This window comes from Ovis canadensis, chromosome X (assembly GCF_042477335.2).
Source record: "Ovis canadensis isolate MfBH-ARS-UI-01 breed Bighorn chromosome X, ARS-UI_OviCan_v2, whole genome shotgun sequence".
NCBI classification, from domain to species: Eukaryota; Metazoa; Chordata; class Mammalia; order Artiodactyla; family Bovidae; genus Ovis; species Ovis canadensis.
In genome coordinates, this window is record NC_091727.1 from 21687183 (window position 1) to 21703667 (window position 16485).

The window sequence follows — 16485 nt, forward strand, 5'->3', positions numbered from 1 at the left end:
GAAATCTGAAACAGCAATGAAGTTTTCATACTCTGTTATACTCATATCCACTGCTGTTTTGATTTTAAGTGGGTCTTTTAATTATGTATGATTTTGTAATTTCAACCATTGGTCATTTGGAAAATATTGGCTCACTGAGTTATGCAGAACTTCTAAGGGTTGACACATTTCATTATACAGTTTCAAAAATTACATTCATTATTAATTACCACTGATCTCATCAGATAAATCTTTAGTACTGGGAAGCTGCCAGGATCATGGAGGCAGATACAGAATTTTCAAAATTCTAATTTTTATTCAAAAGTTTGAATTTTCTAATTGGCATCAAATCCTGTCAGTTGTTATTCTTGAAGTGACAGGCTAACTTTGTTCATTTTTCAGAAAATGTCTGCCAAATGCCCAAGTTTGAATAGTCATAGTTTGTCAGTTCTTTCAAGTGAAAGTAACGTTTCACAAAAAAAAAGGCAGAGGGTTCACCTTCCAACTCAAATGATGGCATGAATGTTTTTCCTTGAGACAGCCACTGTACTTTATATGCCCTCTAAGTACTTTATGTGTACTTACTTTCCATTTTGTCACACAAAATGTGAAAAAGTTGTGGATTCAGGGTTGAGATTTAGTAAAATGAGTATTTTTAGAGCTTCATCAAGTACATTCTTGGGCTTCCCTGGTAGCTCAGCTGGTAAGGAATCCACCTGCAATGCAGGAGACCCTGGTTCTGTTCCTGGGTCAGAAAGTTGCCCTGGAGAAGGGATAGTTACCTACTCCAGTATTCTGGGGCTTCCCTAGTGGCTCAGAAAGCAAAGAATCCGCCTGCAATGTGGGAGACCTAGGTTCAATCCCCTGGTTGGGAAGATCCCTTGAAGGAGGGCCTGGCAACCCATTCCAGTATTCTTGTCTGGAGAGCCCCCGTGGACAGAGGGGCCTGGTGGGCTACAGTCCAAGGGGTCACAAAGAGTTGGACACAACGCACAGCAAGTACATTCTGAAGAGAAATCAGTATTTTCTTAATAAAAAATACAGTGACTACTCTTATAGTTTAATGTCACTTCCTTGGTTCGTGCTAAGAAGCCAGCAGTTTTATCCCACGTTACTTTTGCACCATCATCACAAATGTCAAATGGTAGAAAAGGCAAATAACATCTTAATATTATTATGGAAATAGTTTTGACCCCCAGTACCCTCAGAAATAGCCTTCGGAATCCCTAGGGGTCTGCGGACCACATTTTGAGAAACACTTCTCTAAACTTTTGCAAATGGCCAGCCCTCCCAGGATGTAAAATATAGCTACTGGCACACGTGGGATGAGAACGGAAGTCTTTTTCACTGGGGCAATTTGGCTTACTTTTTGGAACCTGAGATGGACTTTTTATTTCTTTGTAGAACTGAAGGCATCTGGCTTGGGAACATGATTATTCTCCACTCACCTTTAAATTGCCTCAGCTCTTACTAAGTCTCTGGCAGTGATATGTTGATTATGTGAATTTAAGGCCCACAGGAGCCAGAGGAATGACAGATCAGATTCCCTTACACAAGAAATAAAATCCAGGAGCCCAGCAGCGGGACTTAAGGCGCCTGCTCCCGTCGACCTTTGGTGTCATTCTGCTTAGAATGACTGCTTCTGGGCCAGATGGCAGGTGGCCTGAGCTGAGATGTCTCAACCTGTTTCCTAGCGTTAATTGTGCACGTTGATGTTTCTGCGTTGTGCAGTCCATAATTCTTCATTGTCAACCTCATTTAGATTTTTTTGGAGGCAGCCGAATTGTAACAAACCTCCCTGAATCCAAGCGATTTCAAAAGGTCCGATTTCTCTTGAACATCCAAACTTAACCCTTTATATATCCAATCACTGTTACAAGCAGACAGACACTGAATCTCACTTTTGTCAACTGAATTTAAGTCTAGCAACTTTTAAGAGCAGTGAGACTGAAGGACAGAGTCTCTAATGCCCTGAAGGAGGTAGCTGGATGGAAGCCCATTTAACTTTTTGTTTAAAGGCACTAAATAAGGATATGTTTGTGAAGGCAGCTTTTCTAGACAGCCTCTTAAATCAGATGTGGATAAATGGACGGTCAGTACCCTTTATCTTATCAACAATTTAACCAAAAAAAAAAAAAAAGGATTTATTAAAGGCTTTCGAGTCAGGCTTCTCCAAGTGCTGAACCAGAGCAGCTCCCGGGTGGGGGTCATCTGGAAGTTATCACTGCTCGTCTATCGTGAAACATGCTTTCATGACTCAAAGGCCGAACTTAGAATTTATTTCCAAAATAATTTGAAGTTGACCTGATGAGCAACAAAAGCAAATTTAGCCAACTAGGAAAGAGAGCTGGCTGTTTTCACCCAGGGTCACATGTAAAGACAACATTCTGCCATATGAGAAATGTCACAGTTTAGACAGGAAAACACTAGTTCCAGGAAAGAAGAGAAAATAGGTTATGAACATTTTATTCAACAGACTTTTCCCCCTTTATAGTCATTGTTTGTGAATTATATTGTTGTTATTCACTTGCTCAGTCATGTCTGGCTCTTTGCAACCCCATGGACTGCAGCACACCTGGCTTCCCTGTCCTTCACTGTCTCTCAAGGTTTGCCCAAGTTTTGAATTATATGTATATCACTAAAACACACACACACACACAAAATGGAACCTTCTTAAATAGCCTGGAAACAAGTCATTGTAATTGTAAAACAGGAATATTTGTACATGCCTTAATGCTCTAAGTTTTAGGTTTTACTTAGAATTCTGGTATATTGTTTATAACGGGCAGAACATCCATGGCTTAGTAAATAAGAACCACTTTGATTTATTTAAAGAAATGCTTTTTGTTTAAGCCAACAAAATTTCAAATTGTCTATAATTTAAATCAACATGCAATAGAAGGCTTGATTTGAGAGGATAAAATGTGTTGTCCTTAGAGTTTAGGCAGGTTAGATGTGTTGGGAGACTCTAGGAGATGAGCCCATAAATTTATTTGCATGAGGAATGAAGTTGCCTCCTGGGAGTGAATGAATCCTAAGAGAAGACAGCATTGCTGGAATACTGAAAAGTTTTCAGAACTGGGAGAGAATGTCAGAGGCGTGTGGCGTTGTCTATTCAAATTTAAACCAGCCACCGTGATCTTGCACTGCCTCAGTGTTTGCCAGGGAAACAATAATTAAGAGCAAGCAAAAAACTAAAGGAGCAATTTCAGAAAAATCTTTTTAACACATTGGCAAGCGTTAATCTGAAGTGCTTTGTAGCCCATGTAATAGAGTGAAAGAAAAGAGGCAAGGAAGTCCATGTTTGTTCTTGGATGTCCCAGCACCTTTAGTAAGTATTGTTTCCTTTGGGCATTAGTGAGCACTGGTACCTTTGGTGGGTATCTGGGCATTGTTGTGTTTTCACCATTGATGTAACAACACCCTAACAAGCCAGAGAAAAGGAAACCAGCATAATTCCTTGTCACCCTGTAAAACAACAATTGACCTGGGCATAGTTTTCTGTTCTTATGTTAAAAACTTCTGAGAGGACTTCCCTGATAGTCCAGTGGCTAAGACTCCACACTTCCACTGCAGGGGGCTGGGTTCAATCCCTGGTTGGGGAAACCAAGATCCTGCATGTCAGGCTGTGGCTAAAAAGAAAAAAAAAAAAATCCAAAAAACTTCTGAGAAGAAGCAAACTTAGCTACTTGTTCCAGGAAGCACATTTTCCTGAAAGATAAAATTGTGAGTCAAGCAAAAGAATTTACTTAACAAGAATAACATATTGCCCATTAATACTCAGGTCAATATCCTCAGTTCCCTGTGCCTGCCTATCTTTAGCTGTCATGTTATAAAATCTTCCCAATTCTCCTTGCAAGACCTGCCCTAAAATCACCCAGCCCAGCCCTTAATACCCTATCCTGCCATCCCTCTTCTGAGACACTATTTAGACTTTAAGGTAGTGGTCTTCTATGTTGCAGTGAGTCTAAATAACTTTGATTGATCAGTGTTTTTTGGGGAGACTTGACAGTTAGCCAAAAAGAAAGACCACCCCCTAAGGTATAGAGGAGCCAAAATTATGGCTGGGGTGGAGCTGAATACAGTTTGTTGCTGTTTTTGTGGTACAGTTTCTACTTGCCAGAAGGTGAGATCTGGGGAAATTTGACTTAAATATCCATATTCATTCTTTAAGCCTGAACAGCAAATGTCTAGCAATGTCAAATTACCATGTTCACTACTTTTTATATGATTCTTCCTTGATAAGGTAAATACAGTGCTCCCTACCTCCAAAGGTCATCTTATATTCATTACATTATTACAAAATCTTAGAGGTGTGTGTATGCCAGAATGCATACACATGTAGAGACAGACACACACCCTGACACATACCATGAGGGATATAAGGCAGTTACAGGAATGCAACAGGACAGTAATAAGCCAAGCAGCCTCAGAAGGCAGTGCTCTCATAAGTGAGAACTTATTCTTTTGGCAGCTTCTGTACTCCTCTCCCCCATCTCCATCATTCTTTTTCCAGTTAAAGGCCACTTTCCTGGCACATGAAGAGCAGTCTTAGCAAACCCAACAGTGAAGCTCTTTCCCTGCTTGTCCAAACTATTGTCTGACTCCTTCCCAGAGTAGTGAGATGGGGCAGGGGAAAGGAGAGGAAACCCTTCGGAAGGAAGTCAAAGCTACAGAGCCGGGGGCAGGACCTGATCTAATCTTGTCTAACTCCTGCCTCCCGGGCTCCAGGGGAAGCTCTTGCTGCCCTTTCAGGGTCTGACTTCCACTCCCAGGTGCCTACTTAGCCGAATGCCAAACGTGGATCACACTGATGCTGACAATGGTCTGCCATGTACTCAGAGTTCTGGATTGTCTGGTGGCCTTGAGGTTCCAAGATGAATTCCTTCAAAGCTCATTTCCAAGCAGGTGAGCAATAGCAATCTGTGTCTCAAACCTCAAGGACTATGAATTTGTTGGTCACCTGCTGCTGAGAAAGAATTTGAATGTAACGATAGAGGGTGGTATGATGGTAAAGGGGATGAACTGTTGGGAAGAAAGAAAACATTTCCTGAATGCATTCAGGAGGACATTAAGATAAACATGATAGGGGAAAAGGATGATTTACCAGTTCATTTATGTGACAAATGTTATTTGCCTATTAAAATCTTTGTGGTTGTTCAGTTACTCAGTCATCTCAGACTCTTTGCAACCCCATGGATTGCAGCACACCAGGCTTCCCTGTTCATCACCATCTCCCGGAGCTTGTTCAAATTCATGTCCATCGAGTCAGTGATGCCATCCAACCATCTCAGCCTATTGTCCCCTTTTCCTCCTGCCTCCAATCTTTCCTTGCATCAGGGTCTTTTCTAAGAAGTCAGCGCTTCATATCAGGTAGCCAAAGTATTGGAACTTCAGCTTCAGCATCAGTCCTTCCAGTGAATATGCAGGGTTGATTTCCTTTAGGATTGACTGGTTTGATCTCCTTGCAGTCCAAGGCACTCTCAAGAGTTTTCTCCAACACCACAATTAAAAAACATCAGTTCTTTGACACTCAGCCTTCTTTATAGTCCAACCCTCACATCCATACATCACTAGTGGTAAAACTATAGCTTTGACTAGATGAACTTTTGTTGGCAAAGTGATATCTCTGCTTTTTAATATGCTGTCTAGATTGGTAATAGTTTTTCTTCCAAAGAGCAAACATCTTTTAATTTCTTGGCTGCAGTCACTATCTGCAGTGATTTTGGAGCCCAAGAAAATAAAGAATGTCACTGTTTCCATTGTTTCCCCGTCTATTTGCCATAAAGTGATAGGACCAGATGCTATGATGTTAGTTTTTTGAATGTTGAGTTTTAAGCCAGCTTTTTCACTCTCCTCATTCACTTTCATCAAAAGGCTCTTTAGTTCCTCTTTGCTTTCTGCCATAAGGGTGGTGTCATCTGCATATCTGAGGTTATTGATATTTCTTCTGGCAATCTTGATTCCAGCTTGTGCTTTATCCAGCCTGGCATTTCACATGATGGACTCTGCATATAAGTTAAATATGCAAAGTGACAATATACAGACTTGACGTACTCGTTTCCCAATTTTGAGCCAGTCTGTTGTTCCATGTCGGGTTCTAACTGTTGCTTCTTGACCTGCATATAGATTTCTCAGGAGGCAGGTCAGGTGGTCTGGTATTCCCATCTCTTTAAGAATTTTCCACAGTTTGTTGCAATCCACACAGTCAAAAGCTTTGTTGTAGTCAATGAAGCAGATGTTTTTCTGCAATTCTCTTGCTTTTTCCATGAACCAACAGATGTTGGCAATTTGGTCTCTGGCTCCTCTGCCTTTTCTAAATCTAGCTGGAAGTTCTTGGTTACGTACTGTTGAAGCCTAGCTTGGAGAATTTTGACCATTACTTTGCTGTCATGTGAAATGAGTACGATTGTGCAGTAATTTTAACATTCTTTGGCAGTGCCTTTCTTTGGGATTGGCATGAAAACTGACCTTTTCCAGTCCTGTGGCCACTGCGGAGTTTTCCAAATTTGCTGTCATATTGGGTGTAGCACTTTCGCATCATCATCGTTTAGGATTTGAAACAGCTCAGTTGGAATTTCATTACCTCCACTAGCTTTGTTCATAGTGATGCTTCTTAAGATCCACTTGACTTCACATTCCAGGATGTCTGGCTCTAGGTGAGTGATCACAGCATCATGGTTATCTGGGTCATTAAGATCTTTTTTGTACAGTTCTTCTGTGTATTCTTGCCACCTCTTCTTAATATCTTCTGCTTCTGTTAGGTCCATACCATTTCTGTCCTTTATTGTGCTGTCTTTGCATGAAATGTTCCTTTGGTATCTAATTTTCTTGAAGAGATTTCTAGTCTTTCCCATTCTATTGTTTTTCTCTATTTCTTTCACTGAGGAAGGCTTTCTTATCTCTCCTTGCTATTTTTTTGGAACTCTGCATTCAGATGGGTATATCTTCCCTTTTCTCCTTTGCCTTTCACTTCTCTTCTTTTCTCAGCTATTTGTAAGACCTCTTGAGACAGCTGTTTTGCCTTTTTACATTTGTGCAAGCATGCTTTTTGCTATTACTGTGCTAATTTATATGAAAAAGTCGGAGATATGTCTGGGCTGTAGTATTCCTATGCTGCAAATTGAGGAGCATACAACAAGGTTCTATCTTCCTATGTAGCATTGGGTAACAGTGCAGGAAAACTTATTTGTTTCAAAGAGAGTTAGAAGCTCATATCAAATACCACAATTAAAGAGCTAAAAAATTTGTTACCTGTGCTCCACTAAAAAAGTTCACCCTTGTGTTGCTTCACCAACAACTGAAATCCCTGAAATGCTGCTAGACAAGGACCATAGGAGCCATATTCCACCAGAGTTGTGCACCAATATGTCACCACCTCCTGTATAATGTGTATCACACAAGCTCAGAAACCAGCCACACGAGGATCTTCATGCTCCTCCCCAGAATTGGTGCCACCTCCACCTCCTTTGGGCTTCCCTGGTAGCTCAGAGGTTAAAGCCCTCTGCCTGCAATGTGGGAGACCTGGGTTCAATCCCTGGGTCAGGAAGATCCCCTGGAGATGGAAATGGCACCCCACTCCAGTATTCTTGCCTGGAGAATCCCATGGATGGAGGAGCCTGGTGGGCTACAGTCCACGGGCTCGCAAAGAGTCGGACACGGCTGAGCGACTTCACTTTCAATTTCCACCTCCTTTGGTCCATCCGGAAATCGTTAGTATTTCAGCAAGGGAACACAGCAATTTGCAAATCGCCCATATTCAGGGTGACTCAAATTCTGGTGCCGAAGAACTCTCACCTCCTGCCCAGCACCTGCTCACCAGCATCCTGACTGTCAAAGCCAACCAGAGGTATTGCCCCCTTCTATGGTGCATCCAGAGCAACATGCGCTACCCACATCTCCTCTACCACTAGTAAGCCATCCAGTGTCACTTTCTCACCAGGATTCAGATCCTCCTCAGTTGGTTTATATTCAAGTGTTACCTCCACCCATGACTTCTCATCCATCACCAGTAACTTCTTCCCCTGGATATACTTCTGCCCTGGTGCCACCTTCTTTGTATCCTTCTCCTCCTCCTCCAGGATCTCCTCTATCTTAAAATGGTGGTCCACCTGTAAATGAATCTCCTCCTAACCATCACAGTCTTAACTCTTACCCCAATTCACCGAAGAGCAAGAAACGCTGACCCTCCCATTTGCACAACAGAATGGAACAAATCCTGGTATGTGCCCTCTATCAAAAGGACTTTCACCTCCTCCACCAACACAAGGTCCAGCTTCCCCAATCCCACTTTCTGGATCACAACACTCAGATTAGACAACATGTTGGCATTGATCATAGTGTTTTGAACTGAAGAGCTAATGAGGAAAAAAAAAAAAAAAACAACCTTAAATTGAATCAACTTTTCAATTAACCTTTGTTCGGGGAAGGAAAAGCACCTCTTACAGAGATGGCAAGAAAACACTTAGGATCTTGTCTCTTAAAGTGATTTGAAACCTTGGCTTTAGGATTTATTTCCAGTTTTATACTATAGTGTGGATAAATGGCTCAGTGTAGCATAGCTGTATTTTTACAACTCTTTTCCTTTAGCATGGTGAATTGACCTGGAGGTGATCTTCTATCATTTGAGTTCCCCAAATAAACTTGCATTGTTCTGCTTTCAAAAGTTTTGTGTTTGTTTAGATTTTTTCTGTAACATATTTTGTTAACCTGTGTAAAAGGATTAAAGTTCAGTATGGTTGTAAACATGCTATTTTTCTGTGAATTTAAGCACAATCACAGTTTTTTTTCCTTCTAGTTTTATTGAGATGTAATTGATGTACAGCACTGTATACATTTAAGGTGTACAGTGTAATGATTTGACATCCTGTTTTTTAAAACTATGTTTTACCTCTAATTTCCCAAAGTGCAATAAAAATCTCGGAAGGAAAAACCTAGAATATAGTGTAAGGCAGACAGGTAAATGGTAGAGAGTGATTTCACATTTTAGGTACTAAAATGTTGTGGAATAATAAGTATATAATGAATTTTGCTTGGATGCCTTCTTATTTTTAGGCAGCCTCAGAAGCACCAAAATACTTCAAAATTCTAGTACTATGATAGATTTCTGTTTGTGATGTCGAAAGGCATTACTGAATCACTTGCAAAAATATGACTGAAGTAATGGATTCTGTAGGCCCTAAGCTGGTGGGGATGCTGTTACTTGTTAATCCTGTTTTTGAGAATGGTTGGAGTCCTAATGCTCCACACTGGTTTGTCTAAAGTAATATTATATTATAACACAGTTTAAATAGTGTCATTTTGATGAAGTGTGTGGTACTCTGCTCATTGTCTTAAACTAAATATTTAGGGTTGAAGAGACTTTGTTATAATTCCTTGTTTCATGGTAGTTTGCTCCTGTTCTTATGTGCTTTCCCTCTAACCTGAAATTAAAAAAAAAAAAAACGAAAACTTATTTCTTGTTTGTTTCTTTCATTAGTAAGGATTCTAAATTTGGAACATTTTAGCATGAAGTTAAATGAAAACTGCCAGATGAGTTTGTATTAGAGAGGAGAAAGGTAAATTATATGAATGAATATGACTAAGTTATATGAATTTCATCACCTCATAAGGTGCCTTTAGAATTAATTTTTGCATTATAAGGACTTGTTATATTTCTGTTAAGGTGACCACTTACACTTTGTACAGAGTTCATATATATAGATTGGTGTTCTTGGGGTATTATTATGTGTCATTTGAATGAACTCTCATGAAGTTTTTCCCCCATTAATGGTGTGTGTTAGTTGCTCAGTCTTGTCCGACTGTGATCCTGTGGACTGTAGCCTGCCAGACTCCTCTGTCCATGGGATTTCCCAGGCAAGAATACTGCAGTGGGTAGCCATTTCCTTCTCCAGATTTATTATATAGTTTATATAAATTTGAAATATATTTCTTTTTGGCAAAGGATGGACTTATTGCTAATTTATCATTTTATTCTGTTGGATATAGGCAAAACAAATTCTCATTTTGGCTGATCAGATGCCAGCACATCTCTGAGCTTAAAGCTGAAATTAGAAATAATATAAATGGCCATTTTAACCTTGACTAGCCTGAAATAACTAACACTTTCTTTTTAAAGTAAGTGATTTTTCACACCTGGCAATTTGAGAGTCCAGTGTTAATACAATACTTCTAGTGAGAAAGCTTTGCTATTAGGAGACTGAGGTAGTGTGAAATAGTGATGGTAAATGCTTCTGTCATAGTATTGTAGGTACTTGGACTGGTACAAACTTGATCCCTTTTTTTGCCCAAGTTTAGAAAGTGTCAAAATATTTCTCTTAAGATACAATACCATTCTTTGTTTCCTGTAATAAGAAAACAGTCAAATTCACTAAAGTCTTCTCAACTATCTATGAGGAGGTCTCCTGCCTTTATTGAAATTCACAATGGTTGAACATTGTTTGAAACCACTTAATGTATTGGACAAAAGAAGAAAAAATCAGTTTCATGATAAAATGCCCACATGTTAAAAGAGGTAGACTTAAAAATTATTTTTTGTTAGGGTTAGAAGTATATGTTATGCAGCAAAGCAGATCAGGTGAATGTGTTGTAGGAGACAAAAATTTCAAATGGCATCAGGTGTGAACTCATCCAGTTGTTTGAAGTGGGTAGAAAGATAAAATTAATGTGTCTTTCTCTACGGAAAAAAATAATGTGAATCCCACTTTATATCAGAGAAGACTTTGAAGCTGGAATAGGCATATGTCTAAATTATATGTATGTACAATGCATTCTATTACTCTGAAGATGCTGAAATGGCAGTTTAATTCTTAAAAACAATAAAATGGATGCATAAATACTAAAAAATCATATCTATAAAAAATAAAAATAAATATTAGTAAAAGGGAAAATGAAGGTCGAATAAATAGTAAAATAAAGCCCTAGTTAAAGTTGGACCCCTCCAAAACTGAACAGGAAAATCCTGCACAATGATTAATGATGGATGAAACGTGTTTAAAGCAAAGAGTCAAGATAAAAACATGGACATTTCAGAGAGCCTAAGTTGAATGCCGAGCAAAAATTCTGTGAGCTCTCATAAGATGGCCACCCCCTAATGTAGGGTAGTGATTCCTGATTCTGACATCTGGAGAGAATCTCCTGGAGGATCAGCTAAAAATAGTGGCCTTTACCTTACTCCCATGGGATTCTGGTTCAGTACGTTCAGGGCATGGATGGGGCTTAGTACTGTGTTCTTTCAGTAAGTATCCCAGGTCATTTGGAAGCTGCTGCCTGGCAGATGTAATCACTGGTCACTAGTCTGTTCTCTCGGCCGCCAGGGCAACCACTGGAGGACGAGCTCAGCCCTCAGAGGCTTTCGCACTGCACTTCAGGGCCAATTCCTTTTTCATGACAGCATACGACTGGACTCCTAGTGGATCCCCGAAACTCATGGCCTACCCTTCTTGCTTCATTCCCTCTATTGTAGCCACACAGGCTTTTCGTTGATCCTCAGACCCCCAAGCTGATTCCTGCCTCTGCAGTTTGCACTCACGGTTTTTTTCTGCCAAGACCATCTTCAGGTGGCTGACTTTCTCACTCATGTTCCTGTTGAAATTCCTTCATTGCTGCTGCTGCTGCTGCTGCTGCTAAGTTGCTTCAGTCGTGTCCGACTCTGTGCGACCCCATAGATGGCAGCCCACCAGGCTCCCCCATCCCTGGGATTCTCCAGGCAAGAACACTGGAGTGGGTTGCCATTGCCTTCTCCTCCTTCATTGCTACTCCACGGGAAACAGCACCCCTCCTCCCCCCGCTGTCTCTCCATACCTCCTCACCCCACTTTGTTTTTCTTCATGGCACTATCACTAATTATTATCTAATTAACTGTTTTCTTATTTTTGTTTTATCCATGAGAATATCATCTTCCAGAGAGGTGGGTCTTTGTCCTGGTCCATCAGAGAAAGACAAAGAGTGATATATAATTGTAAAACAATTTAATTTTTGTTTCCTTTTTTTTTACATTTTATTTTGTCCCAGGTGAAAATTGGGGCCATCTCATGACTTTTCTCTGTACTCTTAGATGATAGAAAGCCCTATGGTCAATAATTAAAATGTCCAGTCTAATGTGATGATCAGACTTTGGAACTGATTTAAGAGCCAGGCCTTTCCCCACTGTGGCTGGTGGAAGAGCTAACAGCTGGGGGAGGAAGTTGTGGTCAACTTCTTGCCTTATCCACATTTGCTTTCACTTCTTCTCCCCTATTTCACTAAGTAGAGGTCTTGGTCCTCCCCTGTTGAAGTGCAAAGGGATTGGCAAAGGAGAGGTGAGGGAAGTAGAAAAAACTCTTACTTGATTGGTACTAGATGAACCTGAGTTAGTGCTTTATGGGCGTGACTACAGGTTTTAAGAATTGATTCGTTCTTTCACAGGCACTTTCGTAGCTGATAAGAATGGCTCACGTTGCTCCGGATCTCTCCCTGTAGTTCCCTTGATTAAGATGAGTGCACCTCTTTTCCAGTTAATTCTTATTTCTTCAGCCCCTGAGAATTCCTACAGCTTCTCTCCTGTGTTCATCCCTCCAGCTAGTCCCTCAGGACAGGACAGAAGTGCACCTCAGCACTAGCTAGGCAGGGGCAATGTCTGACCCATGAGAGGTACTTTCTCTTTCCTAGGAAACTTGGACAGTGCTGGCCAGTCCCAGTCTTGCCAGCTCCCTCTTCCTCAGCTGTCAGAGAAGTTAGTCAGCCTGTCTCCTGCAGCTTAGATTTTCCAGACAACAGTCTAGAGTGTCCTTAATGCTTCAGAGAACACACATGTTGCTATCCCAAGGGTGTCATTAAAGTGTCTCTCTCCTGGGAGGTGATGTAGGAGGCATCTTTCATCCCTCCTTGCAAGCGGAGAGGAGGGGGTGGCACTTAACAGCAGAGCAAAAGCCTGTGCCAAACTATGTTCTGGTTGGTCAGTGCCCAGGCCATAGTGTTTGTTAAATATTTTATCATTATTATTATTACTCCAGATCCAGATATTCTTGATTTTCAAATGGCTCAGGAATCACAGTTTGGAAAAGGCAGCATGTTGTATTGTGTCTACAAAACTAAGGAAGGTGAAGAAGTAGGTAATTAATTGGACAATTTAGGAAAAAATGCCTCAGGAATTGGAATTTTCCTGGCATAGTTTTTTTCTGAGTCATTCTGAAAAGTGCCAGGTTTTGGCACATCTCATAATTCCAACAGCATTATGTTGAATAAAATAATACATTTTTTCTTTAAAACATAGTCAATGGATATATTTCATTTCCAAGAGGAAGAACTCAATTATGTTTTAAGCATCATTCAAGGTCAGACTCAGGAAAAATGTGATATAAATGGACTTCCTATTTGGCTAGGAAAAGTGGAGATAAAGAACCCTTTTTCAAACTCTGATGAGTGAGACTTATTTTTTTCTTTAGCATGTCATCATGGAAAGAGATGGATTGCTTACTTCATTGACCATCACTTGCTGTGTTTTAACTTTTTCCCCTAATATTCGACTTGGATTTTATGTTTGGTTTATGCATGCCATAGATTGATTGCAAAACTGGCTTCACTTCTACACTGCTTTCTATACATACATCCTTTCCACGTTTCCTCACAGTTCATCTCATCAAGAGATTGAGTCAGTTTTCTCGTCTCCTTGATTATGGGATGGCCTTGTGTTTACTGTGGCCAGCAGAATATGGTAGAAGTGGCAGTTCTGAGTCTAGAGACCTTGTATCCTTCTACTGTCTCTCAGAGCTCTGTCATCATGAGAACAAACTTGGCTTACTGCCGGAAGAGAAGAGAACATGTTAAGGAGAGCTGGTTTTTCCCATTCAAAGCCATGGTAGACCGCCCTAAAGTCAGCCAGACTCAAAACACGTGGGTGAGTCACCCAGATTAGCAGAGCTACCAACCCAGCCCACATTTGACTGCAGACCCATTCAGGAACTCATCTAAGAGCAGAGGAACCACCCAGATTACCTGCAGTTTTGCGAGCAATAATTTAAATGGCTATTGTTTTAAGTCTCGGGGTTTTGGGATGCTTTGTTGCACAGTGATAGCTAACTGGCCATTTTTGCCCTCTCTTTCCCACTGTGGTCAGAGAATTACCATCCAGTTTTACAAGTAAGATTTGCTCTCATGTAAGGTATTTTTGCTTCCCCTGTGTCTCAGTGGTAGAGTCTGCCTGCCAATGCAGGAGACACAGGAGATGTGGGTTCGATCCCTGGGTCAGGAAGATCCCCTGGAGGAGGAAATGGCAACCCACTCCAGTATTCTTGCCTGGGAAATCCCATGGACAGAGGAGCCTGGTGGCTACATTCCATGGGGTCACAAAAGACTCAGACATGACTTAGTGACTAAACAACAGCAGAGGTATTTTTAAAGACATGAATTACAAATATCTGATGTTGAGACATAGGGAGAGTTCACTTTTGGAAGGGTTTAATATGCTAAATTCTTCAGGTTTTGTCATCTTCACAATTCATTTCCTAGTTTTCTCATTAATATCCAAGTTATAAGGATGATTAACCTTCAATAAGCTGTGTGGTAACATTGAACAAATTGTGGAGGATTTAGCTTAAGCAGATATTACATATACTGCTGGTGTGACTAAGGACTGTATGCCAAGTCTTGTGCTTGTCAGCATGAATCTTGACTCCAGATTTTCTCTCCTGAATTGGTGTCTTGGGATCTTCTGTCGTCGGAGCTATGTGTGCAACAGCTGAGCCATGGTGGCTACTCTTACCTTGATGATTTTGCTCTGCTTTATGGCCAACAGCTCTGTATTCAGGGAATATAGAAAGTCCTAGTCACCAGGGTCCATATCCTTTATCTTTGCATCTCAGGAGGCTCAAGTTAGCATGGGCTTCCTTGGAGAAATCTCCTCCTTTTAACCCCATCCTTTCATGGTTCTCAACAATCTGAAGTGGCTTTTTATTTATTTCTATAATTTTACTGTTTAAAAAAGTGTTTTTTTGGCTGTTCTGGGTCTTTGTTGGTACGTGAGGGCTTTTCTTTAGTTGCAACAAGCAGGAGCTGCTCTCCAGCTGCGATGCTCAGACTTGTCATTGTGGTAGCTTCTCTTGTTACTGAGTATGGGCTCTAGAATGTGAGCTTAATATTTGTGGCTCCCAGGGTTAGTTGCCCTGCAGCATGTGGGATCCTCTTGGATCAGGGATCAAACTCGTGTCTCCTGCATTGACAGATGGATTCTTGACCATAGAGCCACCAGGGAAGCCTGGCTTTTTATTTCTGTTTTTAAGTTTTACTATATTATGTTTTTAGATTTTTATTTTCATGTGGACCATTTGTTTTTGTAGTCTTTATCAAATTTTATTGCAATATTGCTACTGTTTTTTCTTTTGGTGTTTTGGCCATGAGGCATGTGGAATCTTAGTTCCCCAATCAGGGATCGAACCCACAACTCCTGCACTGGAAGGTGAAGTCTTTACCACTGAACCTCCAGGGAAGTCTCTGAAGTGGCTTTTAAAATTGATGTCCTAAAACTTTCTTTTCCCTGTTTAGTCCAGACTACCCCTCCACCACTGCCATAAGTTGCAGTCACATGAGAGCAAGCTATTAGCCCTCAGCTCTGCATAAGCCCAGATGTCTGTCACCAAGACTGACATTACTTTGGATACCACTTGGCTGCATTTTAGACAATGAGAGGCTCTTGAACAATCATCTGTTTTAGGGACAGATGTCTGCATAATCTTGGGTTTTCAGTTTCTAATATACTTAAAAATGTATTTTAAAAATACATTTATTTTTTTATTAGGGGAAAATAAAGCAATAGTCACTCAGTTGTGTCTGCGTCTTTGCAACCCTATGGACTGTAGCCCATCAGGATCCTCTGTCCATGGGATTCTCCAGGCAAGAGTACTGGAGTGGGTTGCCACTTCCTTCTCCAGGGGATCTTCCCAACCCAGGGATCAAACCCAGTCCCCCACATTGCAGGCAGATTCTTTACCATCTGAGCCACAAGAGAAGGATAGTTTATTAGGGAAACTAGCCTTATTTTTAAAAATGTTTTAATAAAAAAGAAATCACACTAGGACCACAGCCTTGTCTAACTCAGTGAAACCAAGCTATGCCTGTGGGGCAACCCAAGACGGGCGGGTCATGGTGGAGAGGTCTGACAGAATGTGGTCCACTGGAGAAGGGAATGGCAAGCCACTTCAGTATTCTTGCCTTGAGAACCCCATGAACAGTATGAAAAGGCAAAATGATAGGATACCAAAAGAGGAACTCCCCAGGTCAGTAGGTGCCCAATATGCTACTGGAGATCAGTGGAGAAATAACTCCAGAAAGAATGAAGGGATGGAGCCAAAGCAAAAACAATACCCAGTTGTGGATGTGACTGGTGATAGAAGCAAGATCTGATGCTATAAAGAGCAATATTGCATAGGAACCTGGAATGTCAGGTCCATGAATCAAGGAAAATTTGAAGTGGTCAAACAAGAGATGGCAAGAGTGAACGTCGACATTCTAGGAATCAGTGAACTAAAATGA

At 40.8% G+C, this 16485-nt stretch overlaps 1 protein-coding gene across 1 annotated transcript; it reads left to right on the top strand.

Annotated features, from left to right (window-relative positions):
- Window positions 1-4856: 4856 nt before the first annotated feature.
- On the top strand, window positions 4857-7892 carry CBLL2 (Cbl proto-oncogene like 2). The gene is given in 8 exon segments (XM_070289667.1): window positions 4857-4887; window positions 4997-5133; window positions 6059-6076; window positions 7023-7066; window positions 7068-7113; window positions 7115-7244; window positions 7247-7430; window positions 7697-7892. Coding segments are annotated over 8 exon segments (786 nt in total).
- The last annotated feature ends 8593 nt before the right edge of the window (window positions 7893-16485 follow it).